The 19,980-nt window shown below is 41.6% G+C and overlaps 1 protein-coding gene across 1 annotated transcript in view; it reads left to right on the top strand.

The window, feature by feature from the left end:
• The first annotated feature begins 36 nt into the window (after nucleotides 1-36).
• The window catches only part of HOOK3 (hook microtubule tethering protein 3), an 88,456-nt gene continuing 68,512 nt past the window's right edge, over nucleotides 37-19,980 (top strand). The window contains exons 1-2 of the mRNA XM_074166684.1: nucleotides 37-217; nucleotides 18,666-18,751. Coding sequence (XP_074022785.1) covers nucleotides 161-217; nucleotides 18,666-18,751 — 143 coding nt within the window. The 5' untranslated portion in view covers nucleotides 37-160. The remainder of the gene's footprint in view (nucleotides 218-18,665; nucleotides 18,752-19,980) is intronic.

Here is a 19,980-nt window from a genome sequence, read left to right on the forward strand (position 1 = left end):
CGGCCGCACGGCGCAGGCGCGCGGCCCGTTCCTGTCAGGTCGCTCTGACGTGTCGACGCCGCGGCCCTGCCCGGGACAGGACGGGACGGGGCGGGGCGGGGCGCCGGCTGTACCGACCCGACCCGACCACGGCCGTTAGCCCCTTCGGCCGCGCCCCGCCATGTTCAACGTGGAGAGCCTGGAAAGGGCCGAGCTCGGGGAGAGCCTCCTCACCTGGGTGAGTGCCGCGGCCCCCTGGCCCCCGCCCGCAGCTGGGCCACCTGGCAGGGACGCGGCTGCGTACGCGCCCCCCACCGCCGCGGCCCTGCTTCTGCGGGAGAGGTGGGCCTCGCCCCGCCTCCCCAGCCCCCGCCCGGGCCGCGCCCTGGCCCTCGCGCCAGCTCCAGCCCGGCTGGGGTCGGTGGACCCCTGGCGGGCCTGCCTCGCCTCGCCTTGTCTAGCCGCGGCGGGGCAGGCGGTCAGGGAGCTGCCCCGGGGGAGCCCTACGCCGCCTTAGCTCTACCCCCGCGTCGGGGGAACAAAGGAACCGGCGCCCTGCCGCGCCGCGAATCGGCAGGGCGGGGGTCCGGGGCCTGCGCCGGCGCGGCCGGAGGAAGTGCGCCCAGGTGCGCCCCCCGCCCCTGGTCGTGCGCCTGGGCTCGGTGTGCTGCCCGTAGCCGTGATCCTTCCCCGGCGACACGCGCCCTTCCTGGCGTGGCTCTGCTGTGTCAGGCTGCGCTCGGGCAGGCATTCTGACCAGAAACTTACTTTTCATCTGTTTTGTTCTCTGTATTTTTAAGTAGTGCTTGAGCCTCGAGAGACAAAATTCACCTGTGAAGTCGAACAGTACTAGTATACAGTACTAACCTAAGAATTACCTTTTCCCGTTTTAATGTTCGGAGCTTGGTCTGTAAACATCTTCAGGTTGTGCTGTCATTCACAGAGTAGCCAAAATGTAGTGGACATTGAACCTGGATTTGCAGCTACTCCGTAATTTGAGCAGTGACTGTAACATAGCTGTGAAATTTGTATTTCTTTAGCAGCCAATTTCTTGGTTAGCTGTTTGGAACCACTAGATTTTGGGTTTGGAGCTGTGCTGTTGTTTTGTTTCCCCTCCACGAGCAAAATTGCCAAAGAAATACCCACTATATGAAACTCTGGAGCACAGCAACTGATAGTTGAAGAGAAACAGAGATTTTCTCTTTTAGATGTTTAATCAGTGCAAGGCTAGAGCTGGCTGAAGCTGTGATGGTGATGAGTAAGTTACTGGGGAATGATGGGTTAGGTTTCTCTGTGAAAATCAAAAGGGGATGAGCAAGGGAAATTCAGTGACTTTTTATAGGTGAGTAGGAAAGTACAGAAAGTAGATGTTTTGGGGAAGGGTGTCCTCCAGTGCTTCATACAGGTCTGGAATAAGTAACCCAGTTTATCTTTCCTTCACATTCCTGCCAATCTTTTAATCTTTGTTGCGGTTGGCCATTTGTTCTTCTTTTGGCTTCCCATTTTCAGGTGTTAGGAATGAAAGTCCTCTTACTGATAGAATTCATGAGGAAGTCAACGTGTATGAATCCTGGCAAAGAAAGGCTGAATGTGCCAACTGGGAGAAGCGTAAGCTTGAAAGCTTACCTGGCAAGTGGTCACGGTCCCAATGCATTCCTAACTCCCCAGATATCCAAGTAACCAACAGACTAGCTCTTTCCTTTGCATATGAGACTACTGTTCTTAAAACATGTACGCTGCTGCAGAATGAGAGAGGTAGTAGTTTCTCTTGTTTGATATTGGCCTGTTAGGGGTGATTTGAACTGTTAATGCTGCCCATTATCCAATTGCAGGTTGGACAAGATTGTTAATGACATGAGAATATTTTGTTGAAGTACAGCATCTGTGCAGAAGTCTGTGTCGAGTCTGAAAACATTTAAAAACTAAAAATGTTCCAACATTGTTACTTAAGTATTCTGTTCAAATTTGATTCTGAAGTGCTAATATTTCAATAAAGTTCTTTTCAAAATTTCATAAGGTTAAGGTTTTTGCTAGCTAGCAAGGGAAATCACAAAATGCAGAGTCAGAAGGCAGTGGCTACTTCCCTGTTCCCGAAAAGAATTCTTTATACAGCCAAATATAGTACAAACCAGTGGTTTATATGAGTTCGAAAGGATTGTTTTATCAACTTCTGCACATGCTCACATACAATGGAAGTTGGATTAGTCTTGATAGAAAAATAAAATAAGAGTCACTGGTTCTTGTTTGTGGAGATGAAGAATACAAGTGTATCTATATGAAGCCTGTTCAGTGATAGTGAAAGTCTCCACTGATTTTCTTGCATTAAACAAACAAACAAAAAAATTGGAAAGAACTAGTGATTTGTTTGTTTGTTTTTCCTTGCCATATTTGAGGTTGATAGTTGAGGCAATTGATTTGTAGAGTGGCAAACTTTGCTGTTACCCTTGAAAACAATTTGCACTTCCTTAGAAAAGCTAAAAAACAAAACAAAACAAAACAAAACAAAAAAACCCACAAAACTACCTTGGCACAAAAAGCTGTCCTGGAAAAGCAGACATAAAAATGGAAAGTTTAGAGAGAGAAATTGCAGCAACAGAAAAAGTCTTGTGGCATTTACCATTTGTAGGAATTATTACTCAGTCATAAGGTCATGTTTGAGCAGTAGTTAGTATTTATAATCCTTGGTCCTGAAACTGTACCTGTCCAGTGGAGTCTTGTCCTGTCTGTAGTAATGCTTCATGCAGATCCCTTTACATTTCTAACTTTTGCACCCCCTCAGATACTGAGCTAATAAAGAAACTAGCTGTATCTCCTTTGGTTAGCAAAAATATTAGTAAATCCTTCTTAAACAGCATTAGAATTAGTCAACGTGTTTCTTAGATGAATATGTGGAGTTACGGGTAGTTTTTACAATTTCAGTATTTTTGTGTGAATGAGGCTTTGAAACAGACTCAGTTGAAAAAAGATGAAAAAGGGCAGTTTCAGTTTATTCCAGGATGCATGAAACTTGCAAAAGAGGCAATGAAGTTTTTTAGTCATGAGTGAAACTGGCTGTATAAACAAGATGCTTTTTTTACCTGTCTTTCTCTCAAGTCCCATAATGATTCCTGGGAAACCGTTCATTTAGATGGGAGAATAGAGCTCTCTTAATTACAGTTTATGCATACCTGGCATGGCCAGTCTTTTCCCTTATGCCACAGAAGCTGACTGTTCTTAAGAACTGGTTTAACCTCCCAGATTGCTTACTTCGCATTCATACAGAAGTACTTCAACTGGTTTGTCTGTGTTTTAAGTAGAGTAGATAAGGCTTTGCACAAGTATGAGAACCTGTTCAGCCTAAGCTGAATGTTTGCGCAGATGTATGTAGAGTGAGATGAAACTGCTCCTCCCTCTGCCAACTCATTATTATAATGAATGAGAATATCCCTCAAGCCTTTTCCTTTGCATGCCTGCAATTCCTATTCTGGTATCTTTAAGCTGGAGCAAACTACTTACCTGTGAATATGTTTTGTTTTATTCTTTAATATTTCACCAACACCCCGGGTTTTGATGTTATGCTTTAGCTTGGGGTGTAATTATCAGGTTTTTTACCTCTTTGACAACATTGTCAAATGGGTTCCTGAATAATTTTTTTTCAGGATATTAAACAGACAGGAGAGCTTTTGCTTCCTATGACTTTAGCGGGTGACCATGATGTTATTTTGAGGCAGCTAGGGGTAGTGGCAACTTGAGCGAAACCAAGAGAAGGACTGGAGCCCAACTACTGACACCTCAAAGTTGATATTTATACTTTAGCAGTGTTTGCAGCCTACTGTAATTGCAGAATTATTACTCTACCAAAAATCTCCCAGAAGCCTCTTCTGAGACTATTCTGGGCGCTGTGGTGTAGTTATCCAAGCTGCACTGCAGCCATCCAGTTTAGGAGAATGTGGCTGTGAGGTAAACCTGCAATGATACTAAAATTGTTTCAGCATATCTAATACAGATTCACACCATCTTTTCTGTTTAAAACTTATGCCTCGTCCACATACGAACACACAGATTTTTATATTTTTTTTCCACTTTGTGTGTACTGTCAGGAGTGCTTTTAACTCAGATAAATCACTGAGTCATTTCTTAAAACATGGAGAGCTGTCAAATATGCATGTGGCAGTTACACTTTAATACGTCTATATCTGAAGTCAGTATGGTGTCTACAGGCTTTTGCTATGCAATCTGAGAAATTTTCTTTTTTAACATAGAACTAAGATGTGATACTGAAAAGATTGCTTTGCATTGGCATGTAAACAGCAGGATTCCTCAAAGAGGTCACTGCTCTCTGTTTATAAGTAGCAGATTGCTGTGGAGATGTCATGAACTTTCTTTCCTTCATTATGATAAATATCTCTTATTTTGCCATGTACTGCCTCCACCAAGCTGTATCTTGCCTGCTTGCTTTCTCTTCCAACGCTGAAGGCCAAATATAGTTTCTGTGGAAGACATGTTACAACTGTTATGATAAGTGAGGATTTTGTAAACACTGTGCAAGGCCCCAGTTTCGGCACCCTCAACTTCAAAAGCAGTTTGACCATTTATGTGGTGTCAGTCCTTTGACCTTTCTCCTTTTCGGCTGAAAAATTTTCTCGGTACAGTGTATCTCTCTTCTGTGGTGGCCTATCCCCAACTGGAAGGATTTGCATGTGTTAGTTTGAAACGTAGAGACCATGTGAACAAGTGCTGAAACAGGGTTTGATTCCTCAAGAAGGCTGCTTGCAAATGCTTTGTAGGCACCCTTTTGAGAGAGGATCAACTCTGCTGGAATTTACTAGGAAAGCCGTGTTTTCTCCTACTTCTTTTTTAGACTGTGCTGTTCTTGATCCCTGTGCATTTATAGTTTCAAATACTCCTCTGGTTTCTTGTTAGAGGCAAAGGTTGTAGGAGACTTGATAAACCTGTTCAAACTCTTTCTTCTTTCAGTCCTTGATCGTTGACCACAAAGCTGTAGGGTTTCATTTTCTTCTGATGATATCATCGCATCAGCATCTCTTACTTCTTGAAGAAAACATCAAATTTCAGAAGTGGTTGATTGGGCTGGTGATGACAGCAGGTCAAGAAGATAGATTTGTTTGAATATGTTGCTGTGCAGACAAAAGGGAAAAAACACTGAGCTTACCAGCAGTTGCGGAGCATGGGCGGAGGTATCTATCAGATCACAGCCCGTATATCTACTGTTAGAGACCAGAAGGTTGAGCAACCTTTTTTTTTATGACCTTTTGCTAAGATGGTAAATAATTTGTTAGATCTGGGAAATGAGCATCCGTGTTTTATTAATTGCAGAGTTGCAAAGTATTAAATGGGTTATAGCCTTTCCTACGTTGCTGGATTACATAAGATAAACCTTTGAGTGAACTTGTTTGCTATGGCAGCAAAGTATCCATAGTTTTACTTCAGGATTGGAATAAGTAGAAATAAGTTTGTGTTTAACTGCAACAGAAATGATGGCTGTATTATCAATTCTACTGTCGCTTTGGTGGTTACAAAAAGAACAAACCGGCTGGACTTGTTCACTCTGACATGGTTTACTTGATTTTATTTTATGGACAATGCCAAAAGATGGCAACCTATTCCATGGTGGCTCCTGCCTTTCTTAGGCAATCACGGAATTTGGTCAGCCTCTGAAAAGTCTTGTTCTGCATACCTCCATAGTCTCTATGAAGTTCAAGAAAATGCTGAAATCTAAATTTAGCATAGCTTGCAGTTCAAGTCTTCTCCGTTTCCAGGATTTATAGGTGTGCTATACATCTATGTTACCAGTTCTATAATCTGTTAAGTCTGAAATTTCTTAGCCTGATGAAAACTTACTCAGCTCTCTGAATTCTGTCTTTTAACTGCCATGTCCTTCATACCCTTGTGATCTTGTGAAAGACTGTTTCCACACTGATGAGAAAGTTTGTGCAGATATTTCAGTAGAACTTAGTGCTTTTGGATTAATCTTTTGTGCCTTTGGGGGAGAGTTCTTTATTCCACCTGTCAATAGAGACAGTACTTTTCATCTAAATTATAGCTGCAAGAGGGTGGAGTTGTGGGCTTTAAATAGCTTCTTCTTTTTCTGTATTTTGCAAGGGGAGAGCTGTCATATGTGTTCACTTTTTTTTCAGTAATATTAGAAATATGTATAAATTTGGACTACTAGTATGCAAAGTTTTTCTGGCTAACCACTAGCCAAGGAGTTAATGGACTTTGCTATGCCTTGTGCCATCAAATAAAAGCTATGCCTTGCTGCCTGTCCTTCATCTTAGTATGGATCAATTTGGGCACATTTATGTGGTGCTATTCAGGTTTCTAGTAGCCTAGCAATCTTCAGCATAAAATGAACCACTCATGGCAGGGGAGTTGGAACTAGATGATCTTTAAGGTCCCTTCTAACTCTAACCATTCTGTGATTCTGTGGTTTGTATGAAAACGTGTGGATTATACCATAAAATATGTAATATCCAAATTTCTGGGTTTAGTTTTCACGTGTAGTTTGGACAAATATTTAACTTCTATTTCTCTTGAGAATAGTGAAAACATCACATTCAGCATCTAATAAGCAATACTTTTTGTGCAGTGCTGAAGGACTGGGACAAAATGTTTAAAGGCTTTGGGACAAAAAGTATGTATTATATACCTGAATGAGCTTGAATTCCTGGAGGTAAAAGAAATGTTACTGAAAAATTTTGTTACTGCTTTCAGTTTGATAAATATTCTGTACTAGATTTTTCTAGCTTGCAGTCGAAAGTCATTTACAAAGATTAAAGAAGCATACTACGCAGTTCAAAATGCAACATCGGAAGCTGGAAAGTTTCAGTACTTCCAAATACCATCAGTAGTGGGACTGCAAGACCTTTCAGGGATGTGCACGCCAACATATATAAACCAACCAAGAAAGACATAAATGACAAATCATATCACAGAATAGAGATTCCCTCTTATTTTACCTGAAGTAGAGCTTCCTAACAGCTGCCTGTGACAGAGAGAGAACAGACTGGCTCATACCTCATTGCTAGTCTTTCCCTTTAGGCTCAACTGATGTAAAGTGCCAACAATCTTACAGTAGAAATCTAAAATGCAATTGAAGGAGCCATCTCAAAGTCAAAGAATAAGTAAAGCTCATCTAGACATATTATTATACTTAACTTCTTTTTCCTGCTACTAGAAATGAGCTTGTTCGCTGTAATAATTTCCTAAAATAGCAGGAAATTTAAAATTTCCTAAAAAAAATTTTGATGCATTCATCTGCTATAAGTATGATGCATATATGCTGCGCATGTATCTATATCTTTGTATACATAAAAATATTTATATATATACACACAAAAATTATATATACAACATACATGTGTAAACCAATACTTTATCTAGTAGTAGTATCTTTGGAATGGGTCCAGAGGAGGGCCATGAAGATGATCAGAGGGCTGGAGCAACTGTCCTATGAAGACAGGCTGAGAGAGTTGGGGTTGTTCAGCCTGGAGAAGATAAGGTTCTGGGGAGACCTTGTAACAGCCTCCCAGTACCTGAAGGGGCCCTACAGGAGAGATGGGGAGGGACTCTTTATGAGTGAGTGAGGGGTAACCATTTTAAACTGAAAGAGGGGAGATTTGGATTAGGCATGAGGAAGAAATTCTTTACTGTGGGGGTGGTGAAGCACTGGAACGGGTTGCCCAAAGAAGCTGTGAATGCCCCATCCCTGAAAGTGTTCAAGACCAGGCTGGATGGGGCTTTGAGCAACCTGGTTTAGTGGTTGGTGTCCCTGCCCATGGCAGAGGGGTTGGAACTAGGTGATCATTAAGAACCCTTCCAACTCAAACTATTCTATGGTTCTATGATCCTAGATAATATGAGTATATATGTATATATATGTTTACGTATATATATGTATACACAAACATACATATATAAAACCTGTACATCCTGTTTGTTGTAGAATATTACTGATAGCCTGCTAAACCTGCTTACTTCTAAGGCCTGAACTGAAATAAGCTTTGTTTTTAATTGAACTTGATATAAGTAGATACTGTATTCTGTAAGAATGTTGGTTCTTAAACATTTATCAGAAAGAACAGCTGATCTTCCAGCTTAATTTCTAACAGATGTCAGTGAGCATAGAGGTTTCAGTTAAATGTCACATTTTGCTATGCGCAAGAAATCAGGAAAGGAGGGCAAGAGATTGGCACAGCTGAGTCAAGACCTGCTAGTCAAATGAAAGGGCAAGAAAGAGATGCACAGACAGTGGAAACAGGGACATGTATCCTCAGAAAAGTATAGGGACGCTGCCCAGTTGTGTAGGGATGGGGTCAGGAAGGCCAAGGCGCAGCTGGAGCTGAACTTGGCAAGCAAAAGACTAATAAGAAGGGCTTCTATGGGTATGTCAGCCAGAAAAGGAAGGTCAAAGAAAGCATACACCCACCTTCCCCCAATAAGCAAGACTGGCAAGCTGGTAACGACAGACAAGGAGAAAGATGAGATACTCAACAACTTTTTTGCCTCAGCCTTCACTGGCAGCCTATCTCCCCACACCTCTCAAGTGGACGGACCACAAGGCAGGGACTGGCAGAGAAAAGTCCCTCCCACTGTAAGAGAAGATCAAGGTTTGTGACCACTTGAGGAATCTGAACATACAGAAATCTATGGGACCTGACGAGATGCATCCCACGGTCCTGAGGGAACTGGCTGATGTAGTTGCCAAGCCACTCTCCACAACATTTGAAAAGTCGTGGCGGTCAGGGGAAGTCCCCGGTGACTGGAAAAGGGGAAACACTGGATGCGTTTTTGAAAAGGGTAGAAAGGAGTACCCTGAGAACTACCAACCTGTCAGCCTTGCCTCTGTGCCTGCAAAGATCATGGAATCCAGCCTCCTAGAAGCTACATGAAGGCACATGGAGGACAGGGAGGTGATTTGAGACAACCCGCATGGCTTCACCAAGGGTAAGTCCTGCCTGAACCACCTAGTGGCCTTCTATGATGCAGTGACTCCATCAGTGGACAAGGGAAGAGCTATGGATGTCATCTATCTCAACTTTTGTAAGGCCTTTGACTCAGTGTGACCGCCACCTCCCCCACCCTTCTCTCTAAACTGGAGAGCTGTGGACTTGATAGGTGGACTGTTCAGTGGATGAGGAATTGGTTGATGGTCACATCCAGAGGGTAGTGGTCAATGGCTCAATGTCCAGATACAGATCAGTGACAAATGGTGTCCCTCAGGGGTCCGTATTGGGACCAGTACTGTTCAGTATCTTGATCAATGACAAAGACAGTGAGATCGAGTGCACCCTCAGCAACTTTGCTGATGACACCAGAAGAGTGGTGCAGTTGACATGCCTAAGGGACAGGATGCCATCCAGAGGGACCTGGACAGGCTCAAGGAGTGGGCACGTGTGAACTTCATGAGGTTCAACAAGGCCAAGAGCAAGGTCCTGTACCTGGGTCAAGGCAAACCTCGGTATCAATAGAGCCTTGGGGGATGAAGGGATCGAGAGATTCTCCTGCAGAGAAGGACTTGGGGGTACTGGTGGATGAAAACCTGGACATGAGCCGACAACGTGTGCTCGCAGGCCAGAAAGCCAACCATACCCTGGGCTACATCCAAAGAAGTGTGGCCAGCTGGCCAAGGGAGGTGATTCTGCCTCTCTCCTTTGCTCTGGTGAGACCCCACCTGGAGTTCTGCATCCAGTTCTGGAGTCCTCAGCACAGGAAAGACATGGACCTGTTGGAGCAGGTCCAGAGGAGAGCCACTAAAATGATCAGAGGGTTGGAGCACCTCTCCTACGAAGACAGGCTGAGAGAGTTGGGGTTATGCAGCCTAGAGAAGAGAAGGCTCTGGGGAGACCTTGTTGCAGCCTTTCAATACTTGAAAGATGGGGACAGACTTTTTAGTAGGGCCTGTTGTGACAGGACAAGGGGTAATGGTTTTAAACTAAAAGAGGGAAGATTTAGACTAGATGTAAGGATGAATTTTTTTACAGTGAGGGTGGTGAAACAGTGGAACAGGCTGCCCAGAGAGGTGGTAGATGTCCCATTCATGGAAACATCCAAGGTGAGGTTGGAGGAGGCTCTGAACAACCTGATCTAGTTGAAGATGTCCATGCTCATTGCAGGTGGTGTGGACCAGATGAGCTTTAAAGGTCCCTTCCAACCCAAACTATTCTGTGATTCCAAAAGCAATTTCGCTCTTCTGTTCATTGAGCACTGTTCTACTATTTCTATTTAACACCTACTTTTGGAGAACAGTTCTGTTATCTTCCTCTGGTGAAACTTCATGCATCTAGTTCTGTGGGTTGCATTATCGTCTAGGCTTCTGTCAGTCAAAAGAGTGCTGAAGACACAAGATAATCCTACACTTCCTATGTTGACTGTGACATCAGTTTAATTATGCTATTTTGTCACCTCTGGGTAGTCGAGATGGAAATTTTTGCACTCTAATCAGCAGAGAAAGCTGGCCATTCACCTCCTATAAACCCTGCCATTTGTGATTTCTTCCATGAGAAGACATTTCTAATCTTGTAATGTATTTATTTGGGTTTCTGAAGTTCATTGGTTCTTGGAGTGTAAATGTATGTATCTTACAAATATGGTTGTATTGAGGTAATGTTTGGCAGGTTTGCACTTGTTATTAGCTTGTATTTTGAGAAAAGGAGAGACAGCATTAATGGTAAATATTACTCCTACATAAAACATGATTAGATGAAAGCTTGGAAGGAGTGTTGATTTATGGTGCTGTGTCAGATTACATATCATATTTTCATTTTGTCTTCATCACAAATGATGTGTAGTATTCTTTTTCATCAGCTGGTTCATCTGGCTTTCAACTGAAAACAGGAATGCATTCATTTTCTCCCCAGGAGTTGCTAGATTAGCTTGTCTTCTCATGAATGTTTCTGAAATGGTTAAATCGAATACCATTCAGACTTGAGACTCTCTTCGTTGTATATTAATAATGTGTCATACTTGAACAATTTAGTTAGCAGCAATTTAGTGGCAATGCCAAAATAGTGCAGTAATAACTGGTTTACGCTGTCATGGCTCTCATCTCACAGTTCTTTAGTTAGGAAGCTTTAGTCAAGCTAGCTCTTCTACTTTCTACACTGTGTTTCTGCAGAGGAAATATTTAATCTTTGGAAAACTTAAACTGTGAATTAAAAACTTTGAGATCTATCACGGCTTTGACCTGTTCAGGTATTTGGTATTGAACATAGTGTATATGTAAAACAAGAAGGAAATGAAAAAAATAACATTCAACTCCTTCTCCTTGAAAGGATTCCCACCCTGGCCAGTAACGTAAAGACCTTGCCATTTCACCATTTGGCTAATTGAGTGCCTAACATTGTGGCTGGATTGCAAAGTAACTCTTGAGATTTTAATAAGGAAAGTCTGACAACCTAAAAATCAATGAAAATATTTGGAAGTGCAAATCCTGGAATAAAACTGTTGCTTGTTGGAGAGCCTGGATCTCTTGTTTGTTTCATAGTCTGCTGCTGTCTTGGAAAGCACGAAAAAATAGCTTGTGGCATGACTATCCAAGCAGAAGATTGCAGTCCTACCAACTGGGACAAGAAAAATAGGTGAAGAAACCTTAAAGTTGTCCAGAAGCACAGTATCTGGTTATAAGATAGGAATTCAATTCTCATTATGACAGGTGGCTCAATACAAGAATTTGGCATCTGAGAAAGGACACCTTTCTGTATTACATAATTAGCTTTCAGTCCTGAAAAAAGTTGGTGGTCTGGTTTCCTCCAGGCATTGAAGCTTAGTGCAATTTGTTTTAGTGGGATTCTTGCATATCTTGTAGGTAATATTGGGTGAATGCATGAAGACAGAAGTATCCAATCCTCCTTAATCTTCTCTGCCAGTTGGCTCTTTCAAGTGTTCTTGCTAATGGCTTGACTAGTGATTCACTCCAACCCAGTGAGGCTGATTCCTTTCTTGTTCTTCCTCCTAGCCACTTCTCCCTGTCTACCTGTGTGATCTGTTTGTTCTGTGGTGATACAATATTCTTATAGGCTCTACGTGGCAGCTAGTTGTAAGCTTGCATAGTCAGTTTAAAAAATGTAGGGAAAAATGGGTAAATAATTCTAAAGGATCATTTATATGTTGAGGAGTACTTGCTTGGGTAACTAACTAATTGGAAACTGGGTGTTACCTTTTGTTGTGTTGGCACATAACCAGTCACATAGTGTTTTATCTGCTGAGAACCTCTAATAAAGATTTCAGGTGTTACTACAAAAGAATACATAAAAGGCCTAATATGCAACTGCACCAGCAATAAAAGCCAAACTATGTATATAATCACTGTGCAAAGAGCAGGTGTTTCGTTGACTCTTAGGGTTGTGAAGGGAAAGGTGCTGGAGAATTTTTTTGTCTTTGAGGGTGAAAGGGCTTGAAGGTTTGGGGGTTTTTGTGTGTTTTTTGTTGTTGGTTTTTTTAAAATTTTTTTGGTTTCGGTGAGCTTCATGGGAAGCTAGATTCATGCTCCCAACTTTTATCGTGGTCTTCAGGTACTGTCTTTGAGAACTGAGTGTTTGTCCAGTTCTCTGGTCTTCATATCAAGAGTATTTTTCATTAAATACATTTCTAGCTCCTATTCCTAGTAGCTAACAAATCATAATTAGTCATACATGTAATACGAAACTGTAACTTGGATTTTCTAAGATTCTGACTTCCTTCGGGAATTATTAGTCCCCAGTGGTAAGCCTCTTTCGCATTGAAACAATCATATGCTTCATTTTGTTTTAGGTTTGTATAAAAATTGACCGCTTATGTTCATGGCTGTATGAATCAGATGTCTGGGTCAAAATTTATTAAAATGAAATGAAAGAACCCTTTTCTCTCATTACATGAAAGCTGATGGAAGGTGTGAATGTCTGCTAGGCCTAGTAACTGAACCAAGTGGTTGGTGGTTTCTTGTTTTCCTTTCTTCCCCAGACTCTTGTCCAATAGAATCATAGAGTAGTTTGGGTTGGAAGGGACCTTTAAAGCTCATCTGGTCCACACCACCTGCAATGAGCATGGACATCTTCAACTAGATCAGGTTGTTCAGAGCCTCCTCCAACCTCACCTTGGATGTTTCCATGAATGGGACATCTACCACCTCTCTGGGCAGCCTGTTCCACTGTTTCACCACCCTCACTGTAAAAAAATTCATCCTTACATCTAGTCTAAATCTTCCCTCTTTTAGTTTAAAACCATTACCCCTTGTCCTGTCACAACAGGCCCTACTAAAAAGTCTGTCCCCATCTTTCAAGTATTGAAAGGCTGCAACAAGGTCTCCCCAGAGCCTTCTCTTCTCTAGGCTGCATAACCCCAACTCTCTCAGCCTGTCTTCGTAGGAGAGGTGCTCCAACCCTCTGATCATTTTAGTGGCTCTCCTCTGGACCTGCTCCAACAGGTCCATGTCTTTCCTGTGCTGAGGACTCCAGAACTGGATGCAGAACTCCAGGTGGGGTCTCACCAGAGCAAAGGAGAGAGGCAGAATCACCTCCCTTGGCCAGCTGGCCACACTTCTTTGGATGTAGCCCAGGGTATGGTTGGCTTTCTGGCCTGCGAGCACACGTTGTCGGCTCATGTCCAGGTTTTCATCCACCAGTACCCCCAAGTCCTTCTCTGCAGGAGAATCTCTCGATCCCTTCATCCCCCAAGGCTCTATTGATACCGAGGTTTGCCTTGACCCAGGTACAGGACCTTGCTCTTGGCCTTGTTGAACTTCATGAAGTTCACACGTGCCCACTCCTTGAGCCTGTCCAGGTCCCTCTGGATGGCATCCTGTCCCTTAGGCATGATTTGAAGGCTCCATATAGTGCTACAAGGAGTGGAAAAAAAAAATCATAACAGGGAATGGGAATTAACTTACAGCTTTGGGGAACTAAGGATGGAAACGGTATTGCAAATGCTCAAGAAGTAGGAGTGGTTCCAGCAGGATGAGAGAGAAGTCTTCCAGGAGGAAATGCATCATAATGCACAGGAACGGCAGTGTTTTAACAGCTGTTAGTGAATAGTTGTGTGGAGGCACACACAAAAAAATACTTGCTTCTTTGTCTCAACAGCTGGACACTGCTTCTGCATGGCCACATTCTTATAATTCTTCTTCATTCTGGAAAATGAACACTTCTGTTTCTTAAGAGTGGTTTAGCATTTTGTAGAACTAGCTAAAAATGAGTGGGTTTAACTTTGACATAAATTTATAAAACTGTTTTATGTAAGTTTTCTGTAAGAACATTTGTTACTTCCATGTCTATGAAGGATATGAAAAGGATATAGTTCTTTTGTTTTAAGAGCTGAATAAATGTTTTGTAGGATAAATTTGACACCTTAACTGAAATACCATGCTGTGGTTTCTTTTCCTCTGCAAGCAGACACATTCATTACAAAACTTAAATGTATGTGAAGAAACGAGTCGTATAATTAGTTTAAGTATTTATTTCTGTTCTTTGTCATCTAACTGTGAAAAGCATTGCTGTCCTCAATGGCAAACTTGCATGTGTGACTGTGGGGAAAAAGAGTTCGAGCTGGTTACCTGAGCCTTAATGACAGTTTTGACCTTTTCTTGTGTATAAACTGTTGGGTAAGTATGATGATAAAACAGCACAGTTACAAAACAGCAGGGAGCATGCATCTTGTTTTTCTGTGTTGTGGAAATAGGCTTAGCAACCTTTCTTCTTCCATCAATACAGCGGTATGTCCTACATACACTTTTATTTAGTCAAGGATATGTTTTGTATGTGAAGATACAGAATGAATTTTAAAAAATCTGATTAGTTTGCAGTCTGTTTGAAGACCTCCTTAATGTTGGTATTGCTTATTTGAAAACAGCATTTCACTTTACTACTATTACAGTTTTTCAAAAATAGATAGTTCTTAAGTGATTTTTTGATATGGCTATTGTGTAGCAAAGTGATTTAAAGTTTCTTTATTTAAAAATATAACATGCAAAATCAGAAACAAATTTTCATTGTCTGTGCTTGAGAATTTTATTCTTATAGCATCTTGAACTTCTTCAAGCATAAGCATCTGTGATGTCGTGGCAGTTTTTTTGGTAGCAAGTATTATTTCCTGTTTAATATGTTGCCAAGTTTGTGGATTTAGACTCAGGATTGTCTCTGTATTCCTTTAAACAGCATTGCTGTAATTCAGAGACTGTAGATAAATTCAGGTTCTTTTGCAAAATAGCAATTAACATTTTATATCCTGTTATGTGGTATTTTTCACATGTGGGTTTTTTTTCCACCCAGACACTGATTATCACCTAGTGTCTTGGCAATCTATTATGGCTTCTTGATTCTCCAGAGAAGAAGTGAGGAGCTGTGTTTTCTGGGTAGCTCAGTCCAAGCTATAGGAAAACCTACTGAATAGGAAGTGTAGAAGTCACTTCTGTCCATTTCGTGTGCTACGCAGTAATTTGTTCTTGTGATCTTGGAACACGGACATCATTCATGACTCTGTCAGTCACTGTTGAACTTGCTCAGCAAACATGCTCTGAGAGCTCATTTTTTTCAATCTTTGGGGGCATCATTGCTGTTTTTTTTCCCAATTGAGTACGAGGTGTTCTTTTTTCCTTCCAAAGGAAAGAAAGGAACATTCACCTATGTCCTTGTTCTCCAAATTAATGTTAAATGGTGCTGCTAGAGTGCTTATGTGACCTTCCAAAGGTAATATGAGAATATGGATATTGTGCTCTTGATTTCTTTTAGAGCGTTCCCCTCAAAAGAGGACCTGCAAAATTTCCTACTGTTACATGAATTGTAACATTGTAACATGAATTTAATTGGGAGATAGCTATCTAGATGGCATTTATTGGGAAATGGCTTGGGCCAACATTAGTGTTTCAAATGCTGCTAAAGCATGAATGGTTGTACAGTATGTTCAGAAAAAAAAATGGTTGACATATCTAACATTTACGTAGCCTGAAGCTGCAAGGCATCTTGCAGGCTTTCTTATCCCTGGTGTGTAAGAATAGTGCTTCCTACAGATAGGCGCAGGCTGCCTCTTAAAAGGAGGATAATAGCAGGGAGCATGAGGCTCCAAATGATATGTCATCAAAATTATTTCACAAAATCCATCCACATCCTTTAAAAATAATGTTCATTTAAAGTAAATGATCAAATAACTTAGACGAATTGAAAAGGTTGTGCTGAAGCGGAAAGGCTCTTTTCCACACCCAGAGAGAAAGGGAGAAAAGAGCTTTGCCTTGTGTGTTTGTATGTTTGCTGGTGTGGTAGGGGGAGGATTTTAGATAAACTATATGCTATATGCATTTAAACTGAGTTGAGGAATAGAAGCCATACAAAAATTATGTATATTGTTGAGTGTTTTTTTGTTATTCTTGCTTATGCTTAATCTAGAATATTACACAGCATCTTCAGAAAGTTAACCTTAGGTTGGTGTCAGTAAGTGTGTTCAGCGTGCAGTCTGTGGAGGGGAATTTGTTACAAACTCAATCATCTTTAGTCATAAGTAATTCGGTCATCAAATAGCTGAGTCCTATGGTACTTGCCATTCCCCTTCAGAATAGGAGCATTTTTGAATCTTAGCTTCCATCTAAAGACCAGAGGCTCGCCATTATATGAACCTTGTTGTCTGTCACTGTCGTAATAAAACACCCAGAAATAATTCAGAAACTACTACTGCATAGACCCTTTAGGTTTTAGCAGCATTGTGCTCTCCTCTTCCATCTGAAAGCAGGAAAGAGTTAAGTTTGGGGTATGTATGTCCCTTTACATTTGATCTTCTGGTTTGAGGAGCTCATGAGAGTTTTGTGTGATCAGGGTTACTTAAAAAAGCTGAGTTTCTTACGTATGTTAATTGAGAGAATGTATTTAATTATAGAATCACAGAGTAGTTTTGGGTGGAGGGGAACTTTAAAGGTCATCTAGTCCCATCCCCTGTAATGAGCAGGCTCATCTTCAACTAGATCAGGTTCCTCAGAGCCCTGTCCAACCTGACCTTGGATGTTTTGATGAATGGGACATCTACCACCTCTCTGGGCACCCGGTTCCAGTGTTTCACCACCCTCACGGTATAAAATTTCATCCTTATACAAAAACATAGAATCATAGAATGTTTAGAGTTGGAAGGAACCTTGAAGATCATTGAGTTCCAACCCCTCTGCTGTGGTCAGAGACAACTCCCATTAGACTAGGTTCCTCAAAGCCCTGTCCAGCCTGGTCTTGAACACTTCCAGGGTTGGGGCATCCACATCTTCTCTGGGCAACCTGTTCCAGTGTCTCACTACCCTCAGAGGAAAGAATTCTTTCCTGAGATCTAATCAAAATCTCCCCTTTTTCAGTTTGAATCCATTACCCCTCATCCTATCGCTACACTCCTCATAAAGAATCTCTCCCCCAAATCTAGTTTAGATCTTTCCTCTTTTACTTTACCCCTTGTCCTGTCACAACAGGCCCTACTAAAAGGTCTGTCCCCATGTTTCAAGTATTGAAAGGCTACAACAAGGTCTCCCTGGAGCCTTCTCTTCTCCCGGCTGCATAACCCCAACTCTTGTATCATAGAAGGCCACTAGGTGGTTCAGGCAGGACTTGCCCTTGCGGGCTGTCTCAAATCACCTCCCTGTCCTCCATGTGCCTTCATGTAGCTTCTAGGAGGCTGGATTCCATGATCTTTGCAGGCACAGAGGCAAGGCTGACAGGTTGGTAGTTCTCAGGGTACTCCTTTCTACCCTTTTCAAAAACGCATCCAGTGTTTCCCCTTTTCCAGTCACCGGGGACTTCCCCTGACCGCCACGACTTTTCAAATGTCGTGGAGAGTGGCTTGGCAACTACATCAGCCAGTTCCCTCAGGACCGTGGGATGCATCTCGTCAGGTCCCATAGATTTCTGTATGTTCAGATTCCTCAAGTGGTCACAAACCTTGATCTTCTCTTACAGTGGGAGGGACTTTTCTCTGCCAGTCCCTGCCTTGTGGTCCGTCCACTTGAGAGGTGTGGGGAGATAGGCTGCCAGTGAAGGCTGAGGCAAAAAAGTTGTTGAGTATCTCATCTTTCTCCTTGTCTGTCGTTACCAGCTTGCCAGTCTTGCTTATTGGGGGAAGGTGGGTGTATGCTTTCTTTGACCTTCCTTTTCTGGCTGACATACCCATAGAAGCCCTTCTTATTAGTCTTTTGCTTGCCAAGTTCAGCTCCAGCTGCGCCTTGGCCTTCCTGACCCCATCCCTACACAACTGGGCAGCGTCCCTATACTTTTCTGAGGATACATGTCCCTGTTTCCACTGTCTGTGCATCTCTTTCTTGCCCTTTCATTTGACTAGCAGGTCTTGACTCAGCTGTGCCAGTCTCTTGCCCTCCTTTCCTGATTTCCTAAACCTGCATATTGAGAGCTCTAGCACTCTAAGGAAGCACTCCAGAAGTATTTGAATGGGAGAATAGAAGGCCTGGTGACTTTTCAAATTAGAAAATGCTGTGGAAAATTTGCCTTTTGGAGAATGTACTGCTGTTGTTTGTAGCAAAGTTTACACGTTTGCAAGAACAAAGATACTGACAAGAAGCTTTGTCAGTAGTTCAATTCCTTGATTGTTCTTGAATCTAAAGCTTCTTAATTTTTAACACGTACTCTAAATGTGTAGGATTTACTCTGCTGTATTTGCTATTTGGTAGTATTTCTTTTACTGCTGAAAATCCCTTGACATAGATGTAAAATAATATAACTTTTTCCTTTCTCCCATAGATCCAGACGTTTAATGTTGAGGCACCATGCCAGACTGTGGAAGATTTAACAAGTGGGGTTGTAATGGCCCAGGTTCTTCAAAAAATGTAAGAAGTTTTTTATTTAATTAATTAAATACACATGGGTTTATTATCAAAATGTTTTTCTGTGTTTAAGTAGATTTTAGTTCAGACTTGGCTGGTATTCCATAACGATGTGGCCTTTCCTATGGCTAAACAGTACTTTAATCTGGAACATGACTAATATAGTTTTTTTCTCTATAGTTTTCAGATAACTATCTTAAATGAAAAAAAACCAAAAAGTTTTGTGTTAGGGAGGTATTGTATGAGCTTACAGGAAAGTAAGTTGGATTAAAACTAAGCTTACAAATTCAAACTTTTTTAAAAAGTTGGAACCAGTGCAAGGTAAGTTCTTGGCCCTCATGATTGTTTGAAACTACAGTCGGTATATCAGTAATGTTAGAATTCATTTCATGCTATAAAGCTTCTGTGATAAACTGAAAATGTCACTGTAGCTGTTTGCAAAGTTACTATGTTCTTGAAAGAAAGTGAAGGAATAATAGCTGTTACGTTAGATAATGTTTTTGTTATTTTGAACTTCAAGATTAAATAGCATAAAATGTAGTAGTTCTCTATCTTGGTGTAATCTGGGATGTTTCTGGGGACTACAGATATGCATCTGAAATGTGGTTATGTGTGGAATTACCTGTTTTCACAGAAAGACAAGTTTTTTTCGTTCATTAGAAGCTTAAGCAGCATTTACCAAAGTCAGCAGCCCAAATAGAGCATGCCAGTTCCTCCAGACATCTTTTTAAAAAAAAAAAATGTGAAGAGGGTACTGTCTTGAGAATGAAATATTTTCTATGAAATTTGTTGAGAATGAAGACTGTGCAGGTACAGAATTGATATGGACAGCTTTCTGTTTGAGTTATTCTGGTTTGCATCAAAGAATTGCAGAATAGTTGAGGTTGGAAGGCACCTCTGGAGTATTTAATCCAACTCACGTGCTCAAAGCAGAGTCTGTGAGAATGAGTTGCCCCAGGATTGAGTCCAGTCAGATTTTGAGTATATGGAAGGATAGAGACTCCACAGGTCCTCTGGGCTATCTGTTCCAATATCCAGTTGCCCTCACAGTTTTAAAAAACAAAACAAACAAAAACCAAAAGAAAGCAGGGGGCATTTTTTTCTCTATCTTCAGATGGAATTACTTGTCTTTCACTTTGTGCCTTGTCTGTTCACTGGACACAGTGTTCACATCACTGAGAAGATTACGTGAGGGTATAGAGCAGAAGGAGCCATCAGGTATTTATACACAG

The sequence above is a fragment of the Numenius arquata genome, chromosome Z, assembly GCF_964106895.1.
Source record: "Numenius arquata chromosome Z, bNumArq3.hap1.1, whole genome shotgun sequence".
Classification (NCBI taxonomy): Eukaryota; Metazoa; Chordata; class Aves; order Charadriiformes; family Scolopacidae; genus Numenius; species Numenius arquata.